The sequence below is a fragment of the Panthera tigris genome, chromosome D1 (genome assembly GCF_018350195.1).
Source record: "Panthera tigris isolate Pti1 chromosome D1, P.tigris_Pti1_mat1.1, whole genome shotgun sequence".
NCBI classification, from domain to species: Eukaryota; Metazoa; Chordata; class Mammalia; order Carnivora; family Felidae; genus Panthera; species Panthera tigris.
Genome location: NC_056669.1, coordinates 104,227,470 through 104,252,099, shown reverse-complemented (window position 1 = coordinate 104,252,099; position 24,630 = coordinate 104,227,470). Strand labels below are relative to the sequence as shown.

The 24,630-nt window shown below is 57.2% G+C and overlaps 2 protein-coding genes across 3 annotated transcripts; both read right to left on the bottom strand.

Annotated features, from left to right (window-relative positions):
• Positions 1–11,948, bottom strand: TMEM132A (transmembrane protein 132A). Of its 2 annotated transcripts, none has more exons than XM_042958150.1 (11): positions 11,788–11,948; positions 9,192–9,406; positions 8,751–8,969; positions 7,650–7,981; positions 6,177–6,326; positions 4,680–4,878; positions 4,451–4,594; positions 3,156–3,358; positions 2,142–2,421; positions 1,589–1,780; positions 1–1,177 (listed from the first exon to the last, which is right to left on the bottom strand). In XM_042958150.1, the coding sequence occupies exons 1-11, from the start codon at positions 11,885–11,887 to the stop codon at positions 149–151; spliced, it is 3,063 nt and encodes a 1,020-aa protein (XP_042814084.1). In that variant the 5' UTR covers positions 11,888–11,948; the 3' UTR covers positions 1–148. The 2 variants fall into 2 exon arrangements, with proteins under 2 accessions (XP_042814084.1, XP_042814085.1); XM_042958151.1 differs by having other exon boundaries at positions 4,680–4,875.
• A 2,386-nt stretch (positions 11,949–14,334) lies between these two features.
• On the bottom strand, positions 14,335–21,324 carry TMEM109 (transmembrane protein 109). Its single transcript, XM_007092009.3, is given in 5 exon segments — positions 14,335–14,536; positions 14,539–14,823; positions 15,278–15,380; positions 16,276–16,508; positions 21,244–21,324. Coding segments are annotated over 4 exon segments (717 nt in total). The 5' UTR covers positions 16,501–16,508; positions 21,244–21,324; the 3' UTR covers positions 14,335–14,432.
• Positions 21,325–24,630: the final 3,306 nt, after the last annotated feature.

Sequence of the window (24,630 nt, the reverse complement as noted above, 5' to 3'; positions counted from 1 at the left end):
GGGGCAGGGCAGAGGGGGCCTGGGTGGGAGTCCATTCGAGTGACCAGGCGGGGGACTTGGATCAGCGAGCACCAGAGGGTGGGCAGGAGGCTGCCGGGGCTGGCGGCCGATGGTGCTGGGCCGGGCAGGCCGGGCAGGCGGGGAGGGGTCAGGAGCTGCCCCGGATCCTCTCCATGTAGCTGCGCAGCTCCTCGGGGTCCTTCAGTCCCATGTCCTCACATACCCAGCGGATGTCCTCCTCGCCGGCCACCAGGATGGACTGCACGGCAGGGGCCCCCACGGGCTCCTCAGGCGGCTGGGCTGGGGGGGCTGGCGCAAACGTCACAAACTCCACGCGCTTCCGCCGCCCCCCGGCTTCCTTCCGGGCCAGGGTGCTCGAGGAGCCGGCGGTGCCCCCGGAGGGGGCCTGGGCCAGGGTCAGGGCCTCCCCTCCTCCCCCACTCTCGCAGGGGCAGCCCCCCTCCCCCTTGGGCAGGCCGGGGGACTGCCGGTCCAGCTGGCGGCTCAGTTCCTCCTGGTCAGTGCCCAGCCAGACCCAGTTGTGGGGCTGGGGGGAGGCAGGGTCGGCGGCGCCGTCGGGGGGCTCCTTGCGCTGGTAGCGCAGCACGAAGACCACACCGTTGACCAGGAAGATGAGGATGGCCAGACAGAAGATGCCCAGCAGAGCGTACATGCCCAGCTCTAGGTCGGTGACCCGCTGAGGGGCGGGGACCATCTCCTCCGCTTCCTCCTCCTCCTCCTCCTCCCCTCCGGCCTCCTCCTCTGCCAGCTCAAACTTGCCCCTCACGCCCCCCCTGTCCCCAACACCGCCCGCCTCCCATCGTTTACGGCCCGTGCTGGCCTCCGTGGCTGGAGAGCTCCGGGCAGGGCTGGATGGGAGGGCGGGGGCCAGGGTGGGAGCAGGGGGCAGCCCCAGCCAGGCGGTGCCGGAGGCCAGCGGCACACGGTGGCGGCCCCGGCGGCAGGGCTCCGGCGGGTGCAGAGCCACGTGCAGGGGCAGCCCCTCGGCACCCGCCCCACTCACCACCACCCCGAGCAGGGCGCCCCGCTCCTCGGCTGGCAGGATGGCACCGGGCTCCTCAGCTGAGACAGACAGTCCCAGGTCATGGTGGTCGTAGAGCTCAGCGGGGGCCAGGGTGCGGTCAGAGAAGGACAGCCAAAGGGAGAGGGCCACCTCCTGTGGGGCACACGGACACAGGCAGAGACATGCGAGGGCACGCACGCATGCACACAGAGACCACTCCCACAGAGACAGGCCACACGGAGGAGAGATCAGAGAGAAAACAGACACAGGCAAATGGACAAAACACAGGGAGAGAGGGGACGTGCGTCAATCACCTGTCTGCCACTCAGCCCTGGGGTCTGAGTCATCGGGAGGGTCCTCAGAGCCATCTAATCAACCTCCCACTGCCACACTCCAGCCAGCCACTGCTTGGTCACCTCCAGCTGCAGAGAGCTCACTACCTTATAGGGCAGTCAGACCTCATTCTGAAAATGCTAAGGTGAGGGGTCCAGGTACCTCCCACCCCCCTGTCATTAGCCCCCATCTGGAGATGTTGACCTCATCCCCCTGACCCCCAGCTGTCACCTGCTTTGGGGCGGGAAAGGCTGACTGTGCCCAGCACGTGGCTGTGACCTCCCCGGGGTGGGCAGTGCCTCGGCTCAGGGCCAGTGAGATGCCCATCACCGGCTGCACCCGCAGCTCCAGCACCGAGACCTTGTCATCCGTCACGGCCAATGCCTGCTCCCCCAGGATGGAGTCAGACAGTGGGGAACGCACCTGAGGGTGAGAGGGAGCTACAAGTTGTGGGGGGTGGTAGGTACACAGACAGGTCTGAGTCAACGGAGGGTCCTCCCTGGGCCCTCCGCCCTGGGCCCAGCATCTGCACGGGCTGCTTTTCCCCACCCTTTGCACTCCATATGCCCTATACATACCTGGACCCCAATCCCATGCCCAGGGACAGTTTCCTCCTCTCTCAAGACCTGGCCCCCACACACCCACCCCTAGCCCTTCATTCTTGGAGGATATCCCCCATTACAGGGCCACCCTATTCTCCCCCAGCCCCCAATCCCACTGGGCTCATACCTGCCCATGAACACTCCCGGGGGGCACCTCCACCCTTGCCAGGGGGTCTGCTCACCTCGATGGAGGTGACACCGGGCTCCCGGCCCACCAGGACGCGTCCGCCCTCCAGTGAGGCTACACGCGGGTCCTGCACGCGCGCGTGCGGCGCCACAAGGTGGGACACGTCCAGCAGCCAATCGGGGCCGAGCAGGTAGGTGAGGCGGCGGCCGCCGTCCAGCGGATGGGCCGCAAAGGGGACAAGGAAGCGCACGCCTGCGCGCTGGTACTGCAGGCGGCAGCCTCGGGCGCGCCGCTCCGCCTCCTCTGCAACCGCGGGAGCTTCGGGCTCCGGCACCCTGTGGGGAGGGGAGGGCCCGGGGGCGGGGCGTCAGCTCGGGCTCCGCCCCCAGCCTCTGAGGGCCCCGCCCACTGGAGAGCAAGAGAGGGACAGAGCGAGACACACACACACACACACACACACACACACACACACACACACACACACACACTGGTGGCACCATTCTTCGAGCACAGCCACACTTCTCCCCGCTGGCGAGGCGCCACAACCCCGTTCCTAACTGGTGCCTGTGCCTGTCCATCAAGCCACTCTTGCCCTCTTGCTCCTAACTGGAACTCTTGGCTCCTGGGGAGGCGAGGAGGAGCCTCACCTTTGGCTCTGGCGGGACTCTCAGTATTCACTGAGCTAGGGGCCATCTCAGGCTTTGAGGACACAACAGTGAACGGGCTAGACAAAAACCTTTGCCTTCAAGTCTTAATCGCGGGGAGGAGCGTGAAGGGGGTGGACAGACCACAAACAGATGAACGAGGTTCTACAGTCATTAGAAAGTGATAAATCCTTCAGAGAAGTGAGGCGTGGAAGAGGGAGAGGGAGGCAAGGAGGGTGGAGGTCTGCAACTACAAATGAAGTGGTGAGAGGCTGGGTGGTGAAAGGCGGGTGGGTAGGAGGAACCGGAAGCAACCGGGTAGTTTTTTAGACACCCCCCCCCCCCGCCCCGGTGCGTGGGACCAAGGCCACATTCCCTACAACCTCTCTCGGTCCCAGAGCGACTTCGCCAAGGCCTCCACTCACCCTTCGGCTGGGCCGGGGACCCTCCAGCCTCGGACCTGCTCCAGGGTGGTGTCGGTCAGCTCGATGCGCAGGGGCAGCAGCGGGGCCCATACCGTCAGCCGCAGCGAGGCCCGCAGCCGGCGCCACCAGAAGTCCACCCGCACCCCGCGAGCGCCTTGGCTCTCTTTGCCAGCCACAAACACAGCGTCGCAGGTCTCGGACACCTACGGGAGGGCAGGAGCTGGGCTAAGTCGTGGGAGACAGGTGTGGACCACAGAGGGCTGCCCTGACCCCTCGCCGTGAGAAGGGGCAGGGCTGAAATTCGTGGTGCATGTCACTGGCATGTTTTAAGATTACGAAGATTTTGCCATGCAGTCAAGATCCGCTCTGGAGGAACCAGCCATCCCCCAAGTTCACCCCGGGGGTTCAGCTGGGGAAACTGGCTATCCGCGTATAACAAAGTCTTTCTCCTGGCCGAGGAGCATTGGAGCCCACAGATTTGGCTCCTCATTAGTGCTGGCCTCTGGCTTTCCTGCTGGAGCCACCTGGCAACCCACCACAGGAAGGAAGGCAGAGAGCCAGGCCAGACCTACCCACCCCAGAGCCCTCAGGAAGGAACCGCACACAGGGCCAAAGCGGCGTCATAAATGGCAAGACGCCTTTTCCAGGCAGGCAGCAAGGAGTTAGGAAACACGGGCTCTGGGCTTCTCCTCTTTGAACTTCAAAGTGTGGAAAGTCGCCCTCCCCTTTTTGTCTTTTTACCTCATGGATCGTTACCAGGCTCTGATAATTATCACTGATGCTTTTAATTCTTGCAACGGAATAACATATTCCCATTTTAAAGCTTAGAAAACCGAGGCTCAGAGAGGTTAAGAGACTTGTCCACGATCACACAGCTAACCGATCACACAGCTGATAACAAAAATGGCTTTCAAACTAAAATCTGTCGATCTCAAGGTATATACTCTTTAAGTGGGCTTTATGTAGAACGCGGCTAAAATTCACACACCTGGGATCGAGAGTCGCGTGTTCTACTGACTGAGCCAGCCAGGCGCCCCCAAAGTGCTCTGAGCTCTCCCAGCTCAGTTCATCTGTCAGTGCAGTAATGAACGAGAAGGTGCCTAAGCTGGGGCTGCTGGGGTTACACAGCTCCCACCTGACTGTGCACAGAGGCGGTGGGAACAAAGGAAGTTGAATCTGGGGTTCCCCCGCTGAGGTTTCTGGTGTCACTAAGAAACTTCTCTCGGGGACCTGAGTGGGGAAGGCGTAGGTCCATCACTGGGCACACTCACACGGGGTCGGCGTGTGCCACTCACCTGCAGGACCTGTGTGTTGGCCGACTCGCAGCCGATGTGCTCGGTCACCTCCACCAGGGCACCCCCACCGTCCACAGTGACGAGGCGCACAGGCACACGCTGCGGCTCTCCGGTCAACGGAGCCGTGTTCACCAGCTCCTCAGCCTGGGGGTGCGGGAGGAGCTTAGCCCCAGCCTCTTTGCCTCACTTGGCCGCGGGCCTGGCCAAGCACAGGTGGGGGACTCCTTACCTTGGCCAGTGGGACAAGGGCTCTTATGTCCCGCTCCGACACCAGGATCTCCCACACCATTTTGTCCTTCTCTGCTTCGGGGGCCTGGCCTGGGTACTCCAGCTGCCATGTGACAGGGCGAGTGACCGCCACACCCCCACTAGTGCCATTCTCCACCAGAAAGTCCACCGACAGGAACTCGGATAGTTCAAGGGGGCTGCTGGCCAGAAGAGGGGGGGGGAGGGAGGGGGGGAGAGAGAGAGGGAGAGAGAGAGAGAGAGAGAGAGAGAGAGAGAGAGACTGAGTGCTTGCTAGTGGCCACACGCCTATTGTAAGCACTTGCTATATTCATGAGGTGGGTCCTAAGACAATCCCCGATTTACAGATGAGAAAACTTAAGTACAGAAGTTCTAGAACTTGCCCAAAGTCACAGAGTGAAAGGCGGCAGGGCTGGGATTAAACTCAAGCATCCTGGCTCCAGGGCCCAAGCTCTTACATGCTCTTGGCTTCTGGAAGGTCCGTGTAATCACTTCACCACCCCCCTGGAAAGCTTGCTTGCTCTCCTGCCTTCCTGGGCCCTCTCCACTCAGACTTCTGCTTTCCATGGCCATTCAGGTGGCAACAGCACCTGTGTCAATTTCTACCAAGCAGGAAGAGTCACTTCGAAGCCCCAGGACCGGCACTCGACCCCCTGAATAATAACCCTCATAGCTTCCTTCGATCAAACACTTGCTGGGGCGCCTGGGTGGCTCAGTCGGTTGGGCGCCTGACTTCGGCTCAGGTCATGATCTCACGGTTCTTGAGCTTGAGCCCTGCATGGGGCTCTCTGCTGTCCGCGCAGTGCCCACTTCAGATCCTCTCTTCCCCTCTCTCTCTGCCCCTCCCAGCTTGTGCTCTCTCAAAAATAAAGAACACATTAAAAAAACAGACAAAAAAACCACTTGCTGGATGCTTGCCATAGAGGATCTTATTTCATATTCACAAACCCCGAGGGATGCATTATTAGCCCCATTTTGCAGGTGAGGAAACTGAGGCTTGGGGGGGGGTGGTAAAGGCGGAAGTAAACTGGCTTGCCCGTGATTATTCACCCAAAAGTGTCGGAACCAGGACTCAAACAGGCGTTACCATGCTGACGGCCTCGGCCCAGGCTCAGAGAGTAAATCAGAGATCATGTTAACCACAGCTGAGCTTTTTTGGAACTATCAATGGGCCAGAAAAAGGGCCCCACTTGGTGGTTGCGGGAGGCAGGGTAGGGGCTGTGAGGGCTGGAACTGAGTGGCCGGGATAGGCTGGCATCACGTGACTAAGACTCACGGACACTCACTGCAGGTAGCTGCAGCTAGACACGGATACGTAGGAGCTCGACGAATGACTGTCTGCTTTGTGCTGCTTCCTTGAAGGAGTCTGTTCTGTGCTTGCTCCCGTGGGGCTACGGAGGCGGCGTGGCAGCCCCCTTCCCTTGGGCCCCAGAAACCCGCTCACTCCTTCCCCTGCTCCTCCGGGGAGGGAGTTGCCCACCTGGAGTCTGGCCCCGTGGGCCCGGCACGGTGGCAGGTGATGAGAGTCGTGTGGTGCTTGGAGGCCTTGAAGCGGTCCAGCCTGGCAGTCCACAGGCTGGGCTGGGCGGGGCGGGCAGCCGTCACGTGCAGCCCCTTCTTCACCTTGATCCTGGGGAGAGGACGCAGGCCCAGTGTGTCGAGGCGGGTGCCAGACTATGGACCGAACGAGGAGCAACTCAAGGGGCTCCAGGCACCGGCCTCCTGTCTGGCCTCCCTGACTCCCGTCGGAACCTCCTGCTCACCATCCTCCCATCCACAAGGACCCCATCTCGATGCGCGTCATGCCACACAGCTCTCCCCAGCACCCAAAGACCCCAGCACCCAAAGACCCGCTGCCCCCAGCGTCAAGTCTAATCCCGGCATCGAGGCCCTCCAGGATCTGCTCTGGTTTCGTCTTGGCCTGTAACATCTCTGTCACCCTGCCCCAGCTACACCGAAAGTTCTTCCCCCACCCACAGCCCATTTATGCCCGAGTCTTTGCTCAGGCGGTGCGTTCAGCCTTCTACCTCTGCTCGTTCTTCAAGCCTCCAGCAACTCGAATAGTTTCCTTTAGGAAGCTCTTCCGGGGGCAGGATGGATTTCTCCCTTGCTCCGCCCCTAATGCAGGCCCCCACCGCGCCTTGTGCCTCCACCAGAGCATATCCCCCAGCGCATGCCGTACAGCTCCCTTCCCTACCCGTTGGTCCCCTTAGTGCCAGGTGGGGACCGGGCCTTGCTACTCTCTGTAGCTCCAGAGTGGAGACACAGGGCTTGCATATTTTAAGTGTCTACAAAAGATCTAACGAGTGTGCAAGTGAGCACAGGACAGTGTGACAGACGGGGACGGGACAGGCACTTGGGAGATGCACAGGGACAGGACACACACAAACCCAAATATGAGAGAGAGGCACGTCATACTCTGCAAATCCTCATCAGTGGAATGGGGGTGGGGGGGCTACTTTGGGGAACTTCCTGTAGAAGGGGACACAAAAAGGAGAGCCTTTCTGTGGGGGAGGAGCAGGCTCTGTCCAAAGGTGAGGGGCAGGCAGGAGAACATGCAGATGAATGTGACTGGGGCAAACATCCCATTAGAGCATTAACCACTCCCAGGCACCGCACTTTCCAGTTTCCAAGTCGTCTCCTGTTTTCCCTCCCTAAAGCCCTCACAGCTGCCCTGTGAAGAAGGCATCGTCAGCCCCACTGGACAAGGAGTCTCAAGGAGGTGACAGGGGAAGGGGAGCTTCCTATTCTGACTCCAAGTTCAGGGCTGTGCCCCGCTGCTGGGTCCTGCCTGCTGCCAGGACAATCACGGCTCTTGGCCTGGAGGGGTTTTGGTGGGCTCGTGTTTGCAGAGATCAAGGGTTCCAGTAAGGACCCCAGAAGGAGAAGGCACCTGCCCTGTCTTCCTGCAGAGGCCCCTGCCTCCAGCCCACCCCAGGAGCCCCGTTCTCACCGCAGGGTCAGGACACTGGCTGTGAAGTTGTGCCGGAGCAGGAGGGTGGCACTGAAGAGCTGGCCGGGCCGCACGGGCACGTCGGGCACCCGCAGAGTCACCGCCTCATCCAGGGGCACCTCCTGGTACCGCGGGGGGTCCGCGGGGCGCAGCTCCACGCTGCCCACCGGAAGAGCCTGCTCCCTGGCGTCCTCCTCCCCGCCGGGGCCACAGCCCCCAGAGCCCTCAGCTGCGGGCTCCAGCGTGTAGGCCAGCTCGGCCCGCGTGCTGGAGCCCTGGGAGAACCAGTGGGAGGGAAACTCCAGCTCCACCACGCAGGCGCCTAGGGATGGCTGCAAACACACAACAGCCAACGGTTGGCATGGCAGGGGCGGGGGGGGGGGGGGGCGAGTCCCAGCATCCACGATAGGAGATGCAGAGCTGGAGGGGTCCTCCTGCTGCAGGACCAGCAGCGGCCACAGTGACACAGCCAACCAGTCACGTGACTGGGGCCAGGTCTCGGAACTCATCCAAGAGCCACGCTTCTGCCTGTGGGAACAGCCTCATTCCAAAGTGAGCCAATCCCAGTGCCTCCCCCCTAATTACGCCCTGGGACCACCCTGACTACACCCCAGCCTTCTAAGAATCCCAAAGCCCTCAAAATGCCTCTTTCCAGTGGATCCCTGTGCTAGACCCCCAAAACAGTGGAAGTTGCCATTATAAAAGTGATATTAACAACAGTGTGAACGCTTGCTGGGTGATCACGCTGTGCCAGGCGCTGGCGCTGGGCTAAAAGCTATTCTTGCGTTCATTTCATTCATTCTTTATTCCAGCTCCACACGAGGTAGGCATCGTTATTACTCCATTTTATAGATGGGGAAGCTGAGTCCCAAGAAAATTAAGTTACTTGCCCAAAGGCATCACCAACGGACTGACTTCCTTAAGGGTCCCTAAACCACCCTCTCAAAGGGTCCCCATGAAAGCTAGCGGAGCAGGAAGGGAGTCAGGTGGTCTGTGACTCCCACACCAGCTGGGGGTGGTAAGCCCTCTCTTCCCTACCCCAGGGCCGTCCTCTGGTCGGCACAGCAGGCCGGGCAGCTTAGGCAGGGCCCGCCCACTCACCTGGAAGTGGCAGGCTCGGTGAGCAGTGCCTGCAGGGTGAATGGCGTGGAGCCGGGCACAGGGCAGGCTGCCAGGCCCCGGCGGCCAATCCTGCCCTTTGAGGTGGAAGAGGACGCGGGCGTGGGGCTCTGCTGGGGTCACAGCCGCTTCCACTGACACAGCCCGCACATCCCACGGCACTGGCCGTTGGTGGGGCTCAGTGACCCGTGGAGGGACCACCTGGAGGGAGAATAAGGGTGTTCACAAAGCAGGGGGTTGAGGGAAGCAAGATCTGGAAAGATGGGATGCCAGGCCTCCAGCCCCAGCTTGGCAGGAGAGGGCATTTGCAGGCCTCCGGATGATGGGGAGCACAGCTGGGGCTGGGGGGACTCCGGAGCCACATACAGCAGCCCTCAGCTCTGAATCCTTTTAGCCGGGGAGTCCCTGGTGCCGTCTCCTTACCTGCTGTGTCGCAAAGGGCGGGTAGGAGGCCCGGAGAAGTGGCTGGGCCCTGGGCCACGGCTGCAGGAGCAGGAAGGTCTCAGATCTGGAGCCCAGAGAGGAGTTGGCAGGTGGATAGCGGTCCACCTGCTGCACCCGGAAGTGCTCAGGGGCATCAAGGAGCTCTAGGGCCGCAGGCAGGTAGACAGGATCCAAGGGGTCCTGTTCACAGTCCACTGAGGAAGAAGGGATAGGGATGGTGACAGCTCCAGAGCTGGCAGGGCTGAACTGAGCTCCGTTCTGGGGGCACAGTTGTCCCATTTCACAGATGAGGAAACTGGGGGCTCAAAGAACCTCACACAGGTAGCACGTGACAGGGCCAGGATTTGAAGGTATATCCCAGACAGGATGCCAGCTTCCAAACCATTCCTCCTTCTACCTTCCATAGACTCAGACCTTCCTCCCTTGAGCAGAACCTTCTCAGCATTTCACCCTCATTCCTGCCCTCTTACCTACTTGCCTCTGATATCGAGGCATCTGTAGGGTACAGTTCTCCCTAGACAGAGCCTGCGCAGTAAAAGGTGGCGACAAGGTGGGCTTTGTAGAAGCAGAGATGCTGTCTGTCCCTGAGCCCTTGGCCAGACTTGTCTGGGCATCCACCCAGCCTTCCCCTCCATCATCACCATGGCAACCCTGCACGGGTTGCCTCTGTACCCAGTACTGGGTACTGGAGTGCAAAAGTGGGATTGGGGCGGGGGCAGGGGGCCCATGAGCCTGGGGAGAGAGTCAAAATATTCAGTGACTAGAGGGGCAAAGGACCCCGGAGACCATATTGGGTTTGTACCGACTATTAGTCAGCCCCAATAAGAATAAATATTTTTGTACACTAACTACATGCAGACTACTATTTAAAACGTTTTACGTATATTAACTCTTCAGTTTGTGTACTAACTCTGAGACCCAAGCCCTGTCACTATTATTTCCACGTTACGGGTGTGGAAGATGAGGCTGAGGTCGAGGGACTTGCCTTGGGGTCACCCGGCTGGAGACAGGTGTTGCCGGGAGTCAGAGCTCAGGCATTACACCCAGAGGGATACTTCACCTCCGCTCCCTGTGCTGCTTGCAAGGGTGACCACTGCCGGCTGTGCTCCCTGGACTGTGGGTCTCTCCCTCCTCCCTTAGAGTCCGGGGTGAATGTTGCCTCCTCCTTCAAGGAAGCCCTTCTTGATTGCGGGACCTCTCACCAGTACCCTCAGTCTTTCCCTGGCTAGTCGCCTCATCTGAATTAGTTGTCTTCCTGTCTATTCACAGGGGGACTTGTTCTACTCATTCCAGAATCCCCCAAGCTGGGCAGCTCTCCCTGGAGATGATGCTCTGGGAGCCTGGAGGACTGCGTGTACATCTTAATTCTGACTCCGTGAAGCTTGGGTCCATCATTTAACATCTCAGAGCCTGAGTTTCCTCACCTGTAGAATGAGCATTTAGTGACACCGTGAAGAGGGGAGGGCTTTGTAAAGTGCGGAGTGCTGTCTGGGGGGAGAGGGGTTATTGCTACTGAATAATGGATGTGACAAGGCCTTCCTCATCTCTTAGAAGGGGTTATTAGGGCTCCTGCTGGGTCCCCTGGGGAGGGGAGCAGGTGGCTGAAAGCAGCCCCGGAGCCAGCTTCCTCCGTGCCCCATCCTGGGCTTGAAAGATGGTTTCAACCTCTCTCCAGACCCTCCCCACCAAGGAGCGTGTGTCTGAGAGGCTCCAGCCGTCCTGCCCCCAAGTGTAACAGGTAAGTGACTAGGGCTTCCCGGGGGGCAGCCCCTGACCTCCGGTCCTCCTCCTATTTCACTGCCAGGATAATTATAAGATGCTATGTGGCCTGACTCCCACGGACTTCCAGCACCCAGAGCTCAGCTCTCACGGGGAGGGTGAGGGGGGTAGTGAATGCCTCACTATCCCTCCCCCACCTCCACTCTTCTGTGGTGTCATCCACCTAGCAGCCACAGCCCTGCCAAGGGCAGTCTGACCCCCCACCCCGGGCACAGGAGAGTCGCTGCTCCTTCCTCCAGTGATAGGGATCGCCGCAGGATTCAGGAAGGCACGGATGGGGCAATCCCTGGAGACTCCAAGGTCAGCTTGCTCTTTGGGGCAAGGGGAAGGCGGCTGCGCACCTCGCAGGTCCCAGGCATAGGGGCTGCTCCCCGTTCCCGTGGGGGCTGGGTTGGTGGTGGGGGGAGGAGGGTAGGAGCCACTGGGGTGCAGCCGTGGGCACCGCAGATTAGGGAGCCGGCGCGCCTGGGTCAGGGGCAGCCGGGTTAAAAGCCCGGGCGGCAGGGGAGCTCGCGGAAGGTGCGGGGACCCGGCGGGGGTGGGAGGGCTGGCGGTGAGCGCCCGGGGCCCGGCCGATCCCGGGTCAGGAAGAGTTGCCGGGTTCCGCGAGTGCGGGAAGCCACAGAGGAGCGCGGCTGGGGGGGCAAGATCCTGGGGGTGAGACCTCCAGCCCTCAGGGCACAATGTGGGGCGACCCGGCTCGGGGCTCAGTCCGGGAACCCGCAGCTCCGGGCTCTCCGCATCCCTCCAGCCCGGCCCCGGCCGCCCCTCGCCCCGCCCCTCCCCTCCCGCTGACCTCTCACGACGTCCAGGGCCAGGGCCACCAGGAGGCAGAGCCAGGGGCCGCCGGGCCCCCGGGGAGCAGCTGCCGCGCGCCCCGCCATCCCGGCGCACATCCGTCCCGTGGAGGGCGGGCACTAGGCGGGCGGCTCAGGTGGCCCCCGCCCGCCCGGCATCTCCCGCGCCCGCTCCGCACCGCCCCGACCCGGCCGGCTGGGTCCTCGCCGCCGCCCGCCCGGCCGCCCGCCCGCGGCCGCAGCTCCCAGACAATGGAGCGGGAGCTGGAGCAGCAGGGTGGGAGGGAGCGAGCGCGGCACATGGGCTGCCCCTCCGCCCCGCCGGGTCCTAGTGCCCTACGGATCCCCAAGCCCCGAGCGCCCCCGTGCACCAGGTCGGGGAGAAGGCCGCTTCCCTGGGGGACGGAGCCACAGGGGCTGACCCGCCGCTACCGAGAGGGACTCGAGGCGTTCGGGTCGCTCCCTCTCGGAAGCTCCTGCCCGTGGGGGAAACGGCCACTTCCTCCGCCTCACGCCCGCCCCACAAGCAACTCACCTGTAGAGGCATCCACACCTGAATCAGGAATTCAGGGATGTGCGGAACTGAGCTGCAAGGGTGGAAAGGGGGAGAGAGGGGCCAACAAGGCCCAGGTGACCATCACCTGGGCCTTCGCTGCTAGAGCCCTGGACCACTCCTGTGGAAGAAGTTCTCAGGGGCGGACAGCTGGAGTTTCCTGCCTAGCCCCAGCTCTGGGAGGGGTCTGTGGGCCTCAGGAAGGGCGAGGGCCCCTCTGCTCCTGAAGGAAGTCCTTCCTCCCAGGTCCTGGCCTCCTGGCCCAGCCTTGCCTGCCAGGCAGTTAGGAGAGGTCCAGACCAGAGCACCTGGCTGCACATTAGCATCTCCCGGACAGCTTAAGAAACCGGGGGTGGGGGGGGTGGGGGGGGGGGGGGGGGGGCAGAAACGACATGCCTGTAACCCTCTACAAAACAACTGATCTAACATAGGCCAGGTTGAGAACCATAGTGCAGGAAAATCCCATCTGATGAGGGGAGGAGGGAGGACAGGCAAATCTGGCTGCCAGCCCACCAGCCTTTCCTATTCTTACACTCAATGGGGGAAGGGGTATCTTCATGGCCCTCCCCCACATCCACGCTATTCCACCCGAGCGGTTGGTCAGTTCCCGGAAGTTTTGTAAAGGGCGCATGCCTTCCTCAGGAAGGAATGGTCCACGAGGGAAGGGTACCCAGTACTAACAATTCTGTTTTGACCCCCTCCTCTCCCTCCTTCTCTACCAGCTTCACACTGCCCCTGCAGGGACAAGTCAAGAACACGGAGCGGCTCTACAGGAATGGATTTAGCCCGAGGGAGAAATGAAAGCAATCCAGACTTTGAGTAAATACATTTTATATGGAACAAGATAATAAAATAGCGTGCATTTTATTTAAAACCAACCAAGCGCTGATAAAAATATATCTCACTGCAGCGGTGATTCCACATCAAACCTTAACAGTTAAGAACTGGGCGTTTAATTCATTCTTCACATCACGTGCTGGGCCTGGCGGAGGACACCCACCTCCCCCGGAACCTCAGAGAGGAAGAATGAGAGCCCTGGAGGAGAGGGCTCGGGTGGCAGGCTCACGCTGCCCCTCTCAGAGCTTGTGAAGGGAAGAGGCCCCGATGTGCGGCTCTAGTGTGTCTGCTCCGCACGCCTCCGGGGCCACCAGGGTGGACCCTGATCGGCAAGTCCTTAGTGGCAGGAGTGGAGGGAGAGGGAGGGGTGGAGAACAGTCTGGAGCTGTGCAGACAGGTGAGTCCTCCTTTCTCCTCCAGTGTCTCTGAAATCCCCACAGGGGATCTGATGGCCACCGCAGGGTCCAACTTGCAGGCACAGGCCTATGAAGCAGTCACCTTTTGCTTTGGCTGAAGGGGAATCAAGAATCTGAGAGGGAAAACTCTCTTCTTGACACAAAGCAGCCACAGTGCACTTTCCTACATACAGTACAGTGGCGGGCAGGCAAAGGGCCCTGCTGGCTCGGATTAAGGCACTTAGAACAGACTCCATGTACATCCTTGCTCCCAGCCCCGGGTGGGAACTTCCCCCTTGCCTTCCCCTCAGGTCCCACATGCCCTGCCTCTTCCCCAGAGCTAGGCAATGAAGAGCATGCCTGGAGGGATTGTGGTTTGGGTGGAGCGCGGGGCCGGAAGGAGACACACGAGGAAGGAAGCTTGGGGACTTGGCAAAGGAGGAGCTAGGAGAGTATCAGGAGGAAGGCAAGGCAGCAGCAGAGGGGAGCCAGCTGAGTCACAGGAGACCGGGGCAGTGATGTTCACTGAGAGCAGACGCACAAGCCATGGGGAGGCTGTTCCAACCTGCCCCGACTGAGGCAGGCTGGGAGCAGCGAAAGGGTTAAGAGACAGACAGAGAACCCAATCCCAGACAGAGAACCTCAGAAGGCAGGGCCCCCGGGACCTGCATGGGGAATGGTCTTCCTCTTTCTCAGCCGGGGGTGGGGGGTGGGGTCCGGTGAAGACAGGAAGGTTCTGACAGTTCAGAGACGGGGCAGGAAAGGGGCAGGGTACTGGAAGGGGGGCTGTGCGATCCAGAAGCAGTGCAGCTCTTTGGTACGACGAGGACGACGCAGGCGGCCTTGTCCCGGCGCCCCCTCACTCCTCCTCCACACCCCGGGGCCCCTTGGCCGCCCGTCTCTGTCGCCAGCGCAGCTCTTCCACCTGGCGCTCCAGGCCTCGAACCTTGGCCTCCAGTTGGGCCCTGAGGCCCGGGTGCCAGTGAGTCGGCTCAGCAAGGCGTAGAGGGTCAGCAAGGCCAGGAGGAGCAAGGCCCGGGTGGAAGGGTCGGGCACTGACCTCACCAGGGCCACAAAGCCGGCCAGGAAGAGGACAAGCTTCAGGCCCCACAGGATCCGCCCCAGCAAGGCCAACACCAAGCCAAGGAGCAGGGACAGAAGCCAATAGACAACTAGGGCCCCTGCTCCCCACAGCAGGAAGGTCTGGACCTGGCTGGGACTGAGCTTCAGGCCCTGGGTGAGGTGATCTCCTGGAAGAGGGAGAACCACAGAATCAGCCAATCTGGAATGGTGAGGGCACGGGGTGGGGGGGGGGGGAACCAAAAAAGGAGCTAAAACTCCCTGCAAAGGAAAAATCCTTCCTCACAGGGTCACAAAGGTAGGAGCTTGAATGTCAGTCCGCTCCTGTTCCTGCTGGCTGGGGGCAGATTACTTCCCTCGCCTGGAACCCGGTTCATCTACAAAATGGGAGTGATGCTCTGGGCCGCGGGTAACAATTAAATGAGATACTATGGCTTAGCCAGACAGGAAGCAAACACCTGGTAAGTAGGGGCAACCATTAGCCTGCTCTTATGTTTGCCTCTGGGGACACCTGGCAGGGGTTAAGCACCTGGGGAAAAGTCTGCGCCCTGAAAAGATAAGCTCCCACAAATAGGAAGTGACAGGCTAAGCTCCAGGGGACCGAACCAGTACTCTGCCACTCACCATCTAGCCCCAAGGCATTCAGCAACTGCGCAGCAATCCCAGACAGCGCGAAGAAGGCCACCGAGATGGCTGATGAGATGGCCCACATCACCTGAGACAAGGTCTGTGGAAAGAGCGGGGCAAGGAGATAAGCTTATAATCAATCATGCCCTTCTCCTTTAAGCCTCCAACCACTGCGCAGGCAAGGCCAGGAGGGAACGTCCCTCACCTCCTTCTCAGCCAGAGGTCTGCGAACCAAGCCTGGACGGCAGGCCGTGTCTCCTTCCAAAACTGGAACTCAGGACATCTGGGCCCTAATTCAACCGATTTGCTAGAATATTTTGGTGATGGTAGTAGGTGAACGTGTGTGTATGGGGGGGGGGGGGGTGGTCGTCAAATCTCTATAGTTGTCACCCTGTAGAACAGGGTCCTCCCACGGAATCATGAAGTCGTGGAAGCAACATCTGTGAAGGGCTAGGATGTTTCAACGGAGGAGGAGTCCCTCAGGTCTACTAGATCATGGATTTTATAAATGATCGTCTCAAGTGTTTAGAATGACCTATCAAAAGCATGTGATGCCACACCTAGGATGTCATTAGCTGGCAAAGACAGCTCTGTCTTAAGCCCCTGAGTCAGGCCTACCTCTACCTCTAGAGGGGAAGGAATTTTCAGGTCTTGACATTTTGCCAATTTAAGACTTTAGGTCAGATTTAGACCAAAGTCAGACTCTGTCGTCATCCAGTGACATGGGTTTATAAAGACTGGCCTGTTTCCTAGTCTTTCTGACAAGAGAGGGCAGGAATAAGGGAAAGGGAGAGCTACAGGCCCTAGGGTAGGAATCGAACAATGGGATTGCGAAAAAGCGAGAACTCTCTGGCTGCATCTTGTACAATGTGGGGCTCTCTGCAGCAGGGATTATGACACAGAGAGGATGTGGACCCAAGACGGGGTGGCCATGAACGTCTCCTCCTTTGTCTTTCTTCGGTGTGTGTAGTCACAGCAGGAAGCACCTTCCTTACCTCTGAAACCAGGTGAATGGTCTCTGGCCCGAGCCAGGCCTCCAGCGTTCCCCGCACAGATCGACCTATCTGGCTCAAGAGATCAACCGGGGCCTCCCTCTTCTGCTGGCCTGGTGGCGCGAAGTCTGCGTGGGACTGGGATGATGCCGAGTGGAGGAGGATGAGGGCCACCAGGACCGTCAGGATGACTTTGAACACATGCTTGCCCTGCGGTGGGCCTGCCATGGCTGGGTCTGTTGGGAGAGCAGCACAGGGTGAGCGGAGCGCCAGAACGGGCACGGACACCCCCCGAATGCCCTCCTCTACCCCCACCCTGTTAGGCGAGAAAGGCAGAAGTGGGCCTTTTAACTTCAGCTTAGCTCGACCTTTTGATTCACCGGTTCCTCTTTCACATTCTTTACCACTTGCACGTTCGTTAACCGGCAAGTATTCTCCAATGCCTTAGGGGAGACTAGATCTAGGATTGTTCCAGTTCTAAAAATCTGAAGGCCCGTCTCTGGGTCTTAGGTGTTACGGGCATAAAACAAATATAAGGCTTTGTCCCCAGGGAGGTTATAATCTACTTAAGATCAAGCAGACATAAAAAACAACTTAGGAAATAGCACACAAATAAGATTCCTGCCGTGTAAAGATGTAAAGAGAAGTGCTCAGGTATGTGCTCAAGCAAGAGAAAACTGCATATGTGCCTCCTGCCCTGCAGGACCATCACAGGAGGTGGTATTAACCTCCTACTGGTAACAGATGAGAAGAAACAGACTCAGGGGTTAGGCACTGCCCCAGGTCACTGGGCTAAGTAGAAAGGTCAGGGTTTGAAGCCAGGCTTCTACTTCCAAATCGCACACTTATTTGGGAGAGAAGGTTAACACCGTGGATCTCAACTGTGGCTGCTCTTTGGAGCCACCGGGGAGCTTCACAAACTATTGATGCCTCTGTCCCAAGTTCAGACTTTCTGGTGTCACTGTCTGGGAGTGGTTTAGGCTTGAACCTGCAAAAGCTCCCCGGGTAATTTCACTGTGCCGAGCTGAGACCCACTGACACAGAATGACCTCAATCAACTCCCCAGCCCCCAATGCAGGCAAAGGGTTAGAGCACAGCCTTTAGGGAAAGATATTATTAATAAAAAGCTAACCATGTGCCCCCTATCTCATACAATCGCCACCATCAGGTAGGCATTGTTACTGTTCTCCATTTTACTGAAGAAGAAACCAAGGTAGGATAAGCAATAAGGGGGGGGGGGGGGGAAGCCAGGATTTGAACCCAGGTGCGTCCGATATCAGACCCCTCACACATACTGCCCTGCCGTATCATCTCCGAAGTCAGTTTCAAAAGTGATTTAGGGGGCGCCTGGATGGCTCAGTCAGTTAAGCGTCTGACTCTTGATTTCGGCTCAGGTCATGATCTCACAGTCGTGAGATAGATCCCGAGTTGGGCTCCGTGCTGGGCATGGAGCCTGCTTAAGATTCTCTCTCTCCCTCTGCCTCTCCCCTGCTCACTCAAGAGTACTCGCTTGCTCACTCAAAAAAAAAAAAAAAAAAAGAAAAAAAAAAGGGATTTAGAGAGTCACACAATAGATTATTCATGGGCTAAAATAAACTTGGCATCTAGCAATCATCTCCGTGAATGACTCCTGGTGACAATTCACTTACCCACTTTGTGTTTTGTACTCTGAGCTCATCTGTAATATGATGCCACAGGCAAGTTAAGACCCAACACGCACAGATTCATTGAAGCAGGTGTGGACCAGCCAAAAAAAATGTTTGCAAGTTCGCTATTTACCACTGTGCTTGAGAAATGTCAAACAGCACCAGCAAATCCCCTGTTCTCTCCCAGGGTCAGAAATGAACCTGTAGCTCCAGGGAGTTTCCATGATTCAGACCCAATGATCAGAGGCTAAGCCATGCCCCTGATGTAGGAGCAGCCAGGCGTTTGAAGTTTTTGCAGGTTACCAGATCACTCTGGGAGTTACCCAGAAATCAGAGCCATCAGGGTGGAGAGGGATTCTTACTTTGTAGAAAGGAGAAGAGTCCAAGAAAGAGTTATAAAAATATCCTATCCGGGGCACTTTCTGGCCCAGAAACACCTGCCCTGAGTTCCTCTTGAGGTCTGTGGAATCAAGCAGGGCTGCAAAACCATGCATTCATGTGGAGCGGCCTCAGGCTGGGAAGGCTTTTACTCTTCTCCCCTCTTTGGCAGAAATCAAGAACCAGATGGTTCCTGCCTGCCAGTGGTCAGACAGGAGGGAAGCACAGGTCAGTTCCTGAGCTATCTGGGTCATAACCACACTGGGGACTTAAAGAGCAGGGTTGCTATCTTAGGTTGGATCCTATATCCGAGGACCTCCACCAGGAGGGATCAGATGTCGTCTCCTCGGTTCTAGAAGGTCAGGGTGATGTGAGCTGCTCCCCCCACGGCAGCCTCCTGCATTCTGTGCCAGCCTCGACTTTCAAGCAGACATCTGCCTCAGTCAACAGGAGCTGGGGGACCTTGGAATAAACCCTCCACAGTGAGGCCATCACTGGCTCCCCAGCTGACCTTCTGAAGTGCACCAGAAACCAAATCTAACAGGATTCTAGAGGGTGCCCTTTGCAGAGGAGACTGAAGATCATTGGCTGGTCCGTTTCTTCAAATTGTTTTATTTAACAGGATCCCTTCTCATTTCTTCCAGGTTCTTTCTGCGCAGCAGGAACCAGACTCACTGTCATCACACCTCCTCACTGCAGCCCAACCAAATACTTTTCATAAAGAGAAACCATGGCAGTCAAGAGCCTGAGCAGCCTTGAGCTCTGAGAGGAAGTAGGTCTTAAACATATTCACCTCCTGCAGTGTCTGGCCTCAAATGGTGGCACTCAACAAATTGTGTGTGTGTGTGTGTGTTCATATTCACACATACAAGCAGCCATCTGCCCCGGTTCAGTGTGTATGTGAATGATGTTAAGCATAGACGTTTATTTCTTGCACGTGTGTGGTGCTTTATAATTTACAAAATGCCTGTTACTTCGCTCTCTCACTGAACTCTTCCAACAATCTTACAAGGTACTACTATTCTACATTTTACTCAGAAAACTATGGCTTAGAGAGGTCAGGGGAGTTAGTTGTTCAAGCTCGCACGGCTGAACTGGGTGAGACTTGCCTCCGGAACCCAGGATCTAAATCTCGCCCTTCTGCTTGTTCCAGCCCCTGTGCTGCCTCAGAAACACATGGCCCTCAAGGCACTTAAGAGTTCCACCAAGTATGAATGAGCTCAAAGTGAGAGGATATGCAGAGTCCCGCCAGGAGCTGACCCACCTGCGGCACGTGGTTTTGTACCAAGAGGTATGAGGACAGCAAAAGATTGGGGCCAGCCCTGCCACTTTCCTCCAGGTACCTGGAAGATGGCCTGGGCAGGGCCAAGAGAACCCGGCTCAGCTGGGGAAACTGCTCCACTTAACTATGGTAGTGAGAAGGCACTATATGTTTAGCTGTGGTTTGCCAAGAGGGCAGGGTGGGGCAGTCCATACACCCCCTGCCAAGGCTCCTTCCTCGGGATAGCTTCCTTTCCCACCGTGAATCACTACGTGGCAGGAGGGGCAGCTGACTTAGTGCCCTCTGCTGGCCCTGATTTCCCCCATCATTGCTCAGAGCTGCCCCAGTGGAGCAGTGGTTCTCGGCTCTGGTCGCCCAGCAGAAAAGTCTGTGGAGCCTGTTCAAGCAAGGATGTCTGTCCCAATCGGGGCCATCTTAGACGCTCCCAAATAGGGGCTCAGGATTTTGTTTGTAGAGCCCCTTGAGGATTTCTGATGCATAACCAGACAGCTGCCAGAAATGATCAGCAGCAAAGGAAAAAGTCTATTCTAGACAAAGTCTCTAAAGTGTGGCAGCGCGCGTAGGGACCTAGACTTCCATCCCAGGCTCCATTCTGCCACAAACTAGAAGCCACCGCCTTATGCCTATGACTTAACCTGAGTTTCAGTCTCCTCAGTGTCAAATGGGGTTAAGCAGGCTTAAGAATCATTACGTGTTTCTGCAAGAACTTTCTAAACCTTAAGCGTCAGTAGGAATGTTGCCGTTCACAAACTGCCAATACACCGTTCATTACATTGTAGCATAATTCAGCAGGTTTACACGCCGGCCTCCCCCACCAGACTTCCCGCGCCTCCGGTTGAACTTCACTTTTTTTGGAATCCCCAGTGCCTAGCGCAGAACGATGACTAATGGGTGCTTGTTAAATGAGTATTAGAAACTCGCCAAGGTAGCAAGGGAGAAGCGGGGAGAGGAGGCTTATTTTAAAGTTGATCCAAATACGCAGCGGCCGCCGGAGCAGCACAGCTGCGTCGAAAGGAAGCTCCTTGACGGGGCGAAGCTGCCACTGAGGAAAATGAAGTCAGCGTCCCGGCAGGTGGGGGCAGCCCCCGCTAAACCCCTGGCAGCTGCTGCCCAGCAACTGTTTGGGGGCAGGGCGACGGGCAAAGGGGCAGCTTCCTCCCCAGGGCCCAGCCTCCCCCCAGACAGGGTGTCAGTCGCATGTGCTATTTCGAACAGCAAGTCCCCTGCCAAGCCCTGCTGGGTGGCGTCGCTGGCAAGGGACGCGGCGCGGCCCAGGGGTTCGAGGTACCCCAAGGGGCTCGGGATACCCCAAGGGGCTCAAAGCGAGGCCGCGGGAAGCTGGGCCGTGGGGCGGGGGCGACCCGTTCAGCGCTAGCCTCCTACCCCAGCCTGACAGCCGCCCCGCCCCTGCCGGACCTCTGAGCAGCGCTCGGAACCCTCTTCACCCCGGAAACGCGCGCCTCCCCTGTTACCTAGTAACGACGCCCCCTGTTGCATAGCAACGAGGATTCGGGTCCCCCGTTTGTTTCCCCCGCTGGGGGCCGTCGGACCCCTCCCCACCCGTGTCCGTCAGGCCTCGCGACTCCGCCCTGCTCCCACCTGCAGCGGCTGCCGCCTCCCCGTCCCGCGTTCTGTCCCCGAGCCCCGGTCTCGACTGGCACTCACCAGGCTCCGGCCACTACTGCCCTTCACGTGCGACTTCGCTAAAACGCGCCACCAAACCCGCGCCTCAACTCCGGGGCGTTGGTTTATCGTCTGCGCACGCGCAAGGCGGGAGGAGCCCGGGGACCTGCCGGTCCCCCTCCCCGCCCAAACACCGTGCCGTGGGCGCATGCGCCCTACCCTCTTGATCACGTTTCTCCCCCCACTGTCCACCCCCACCGAGCATTCCCACCAAAAAAGAGTGGGATCAGAAGTTCGAGCTGGGAACGGAAGTTTCTGGCAGGAAAGGGGGAAGAAGCGGCTATATCTGAGCTGTGCAGTAAGTAAACCGAATCTTTGAAATTCGGAGTCGAAGCCGGGCCGTCTCTTCAAGCCCTCAGCATGTCGGTCCACGTAGTTTCAAGCTACCCAGTACCTCCCGGGCATTGTGGGAAATGTAGTTCTAACCAAGAGGCACCTGGTCTTTTTGAGGAAATTTCGCGCTAAAAAGGCACAAAGGAAAAAGGTATTAGGGGAGCAGTAAGAGGTACCAGCTATGGAAGGATGCGTCCGCGCCCTCTAAGAGCAATTATGCACCCGAACCCTGCTGATGGCTCTCGAATGTTCATTCAGTTACAGAGAAGGAAAGGAGCCAACTTCCAGACCCCATTTCCACACACACAAAAGCAAGATTGTGAGTGATCCCTTGGCTGGTTTGTGATTCTAGGCACTTTTTTCTTCATCCCTCTTGACCTCAGCTGTTTCAACTTTACTATCCAGTCCTAGAAGTTCTAAAACACCATTTCACTTCACGGTGGGGTGTGCAGCCATCTTCCTCTGGACCCTCATTACTCCCTGCATCAGCTAAGGGTCTCTTCCAGAACAGGCTCTAGCAGCACCCTGGGCCTCACCTTGTAGCTTTTCTAACAGTTGCAATTTTACATTTGCTTGTGAGATGTTTCTGATCTGTAAGGACTGCCAATCTCCCAGACTCCTGTGCAAGAAATGTAACATTTTGGGGCACCTGGGTGGCTCAGTTGGTTAAGTGTCCAACTTCGGCTCAGGTCACGATCTTGCAGTTCAGGGGTTTGAGCCCCATGTCAGCTCTGTGCTGACACCCCAGAGCGTGGAGCCTGCTTTAGATTCTCTGTCTCCCTCTCTCTCTGCTCCTACCTGGCTCGCTCTCTCTCTCTCTCTCTCAAAAATAAACATTTAAAAAATGTAACTCCCCCCCCCCCCCATGACAAGTCACTTTCTTTTCAAACCTTTTCTCTCTGAGCAGTAGAAATAATCTCAGACAGGTGCCTGGGTGGCTCAGTCAGTTAAGCGTCCTACTTCAGGTTGGTGAGTTCAAGCCCCGCATTGGGCTCTGTGCTGACAGCTCAGAGCCTGGAGCCTGCTTTGGGTTCGGTGTCTTTTTGTCTCTGTGTTCCTCCCCAACACGCACTCTGTCTCCCTCTCTCTCTCAAAAATAATAAACATAAAAAAAGAAGAAGAAATAATCTCAGTTCTTCCCACCCTTAGTCTTCAGAGTGTACACACTGGAAAATTCACATGGGGCCAAAGTGTGGGGGCGGAGGGTAGGGGCAGTCATCTAATCCTCACTGTCAGTTAACTGCATTGTCTTACCTGCTCTTCTGTTACTTTTCCACACAGGCTGCCACTACATCTACCTGGGAAATGGAGCTTTTCTGGGTTGTTGGCCAGTATGTCCCTTTAATTCCCAAGTAGCAACAGCCATGGCCTAGGGTGTATAGAGTTCCTTTCTCCAGGATCCACCTACAACTATGTATACACCCCCACCCCCTTCTTTTCTTTCTTTCTTTCTTTTTTTTTTTTTTTAACTATGTCTTCCTTCCCTGCCTAGGGGATCTTTACCTCCTTTGTGGGAGGTGGAGATTGAGGGGAGTGAGGAGGAATCTGGGATCAATTTCTTATCTGTAATATTTACTCCAAAATCAATTTCCCTATATCCTTTCTAGCCTTTGAAATTCACAAGGCTTGAAAGGATTCCCTGTTTTCTCCATTCTTCAGCTACAGCCGTAAGTTCTCCAATATAGGGACAGCTCTGCCTCTGCTCACAGTGGTATCTCTAAGACCTAGTAGTGTGCCTTCCTGGCACACGGTAGGCACTCAGTAAGGATCGTTACTGGCTCTCTCTTTCTCCAGTCTGCCCTCCTCCAACCCGTCCAGTAAGTGTCTTCCAGAGGAATCTTTTGGAAGTGTAGTTATCACTCTGCAACTCAGCTGCTGGTCAGCTGCCAGCCCCAAGTAACTGCCTCTGGTTCATGGTCCTGCCTGAAAGGATCCATTTTATTTCCTACCACATCCAAAGATGCAGGATGCTTGGCTTGACGGGCAGCCTGTCATTCAACCAAGGACAGTTATGAAGTTCCTGCTGTGTGTCAGGGGCTGTGTTAGACTCTGAGGAACAACGGTGACCAGAACAATGACGGTTCCTGATATCACAGCATTTGCTGTCTAGTGGAGAACACAGATATCAAACAGATACTTGTAAACAATGATATAAGTAAGTGATTATAGCTACCAGAATAGCTTGGAGAATTACAGAGTACTGTGGGGGACTAAACTTGAGTCAAGGGTCAAGAAAAAGGCTCCAGAGGAAGTGCCATTTAAAATGAGACTGAGGTTTCCTTTGGAGGCAATAGGAGGGGAGGAGAGAGGAGGGAGGTGTGCCAGGCACAAGTAGTGAAACCAGCCAGAGGGAGTAAGTTTGAGGACTTGAAAGGGAAGCTGGAGAGAAGATCAGGTGGTGGAGGTCAGTAGGGGCTAGATGGTACAGGACTTGGGGGCCAGTTTTCTCTGCCAGGAATACTCTCCCTCATTTAGGTCTCAGCAAAAATGTCACCTCCTCAGACATGCCCTCCCTGAATACCCCTCGTAATGCAGCCCATCTCTCCCATCCACACCACTTCCCATCCATCTTTCTCTGATTTGTGTTATTCTTGGCCCTTACCACTCTCTGGAATTTTCTTCTTAGAGTTGATTGTCTATGCCACCCCCTCCCCCAAAGAACGTAAGCTCCAAGACAGCAGAAACCTTGTTGGCCATCACCATTTGTATCTCCAGTTACCAGAGCGGAGTCTGGCATGGAGGCACCCAATCAATATTTGTTGAATGAATGAAAAGCCTGAGGAATAGCAGAAATAGATTTTTCATGGAAAGGGGATCACTGGCTGTTCTATAAAAAGTGGATTAGAAGGAGGCTAGGCTGGAAACAAGACCAATTAGGATGCTATTTTACTGCTTCAAGGGAGAGATCATAGTGGTTTGGACAATCTTGCTTGGCTTCAGGGATAATGGTAACAAACACGAACGCGTGTATCATACTTATGTGTCAAAGTACAAAGCACTTTTTAATATTAACTCCTCACAACAACCCTGTGAGTT

Bases quoted from the DNA above. Each gene is read 5' to 3' on its own strand.
- TMEM132A (XM_042958150.1), bottom strand. From the start codon at position 11,887: ATGTGCGCCGGGATGGCGGGGCGCGCGGCAGCTGCTCCCCGGGGGCCC. The intron at 2,422-3,155 runs GTGAGTGGAGGC...CCCTCCCCACAG, and splicing joins GTCCCCGGCCCAGCCGAAGG to GGTGCCGGAGCCCGAAGCTC. The intron at 1,178-1,588 runs GTGACAGCTGGG...TGTGCCCCACAG, and splicing joins CCTTTCCCGCCCCAAAGCAG to GAGGTGGCCCTCTCCCTTTG.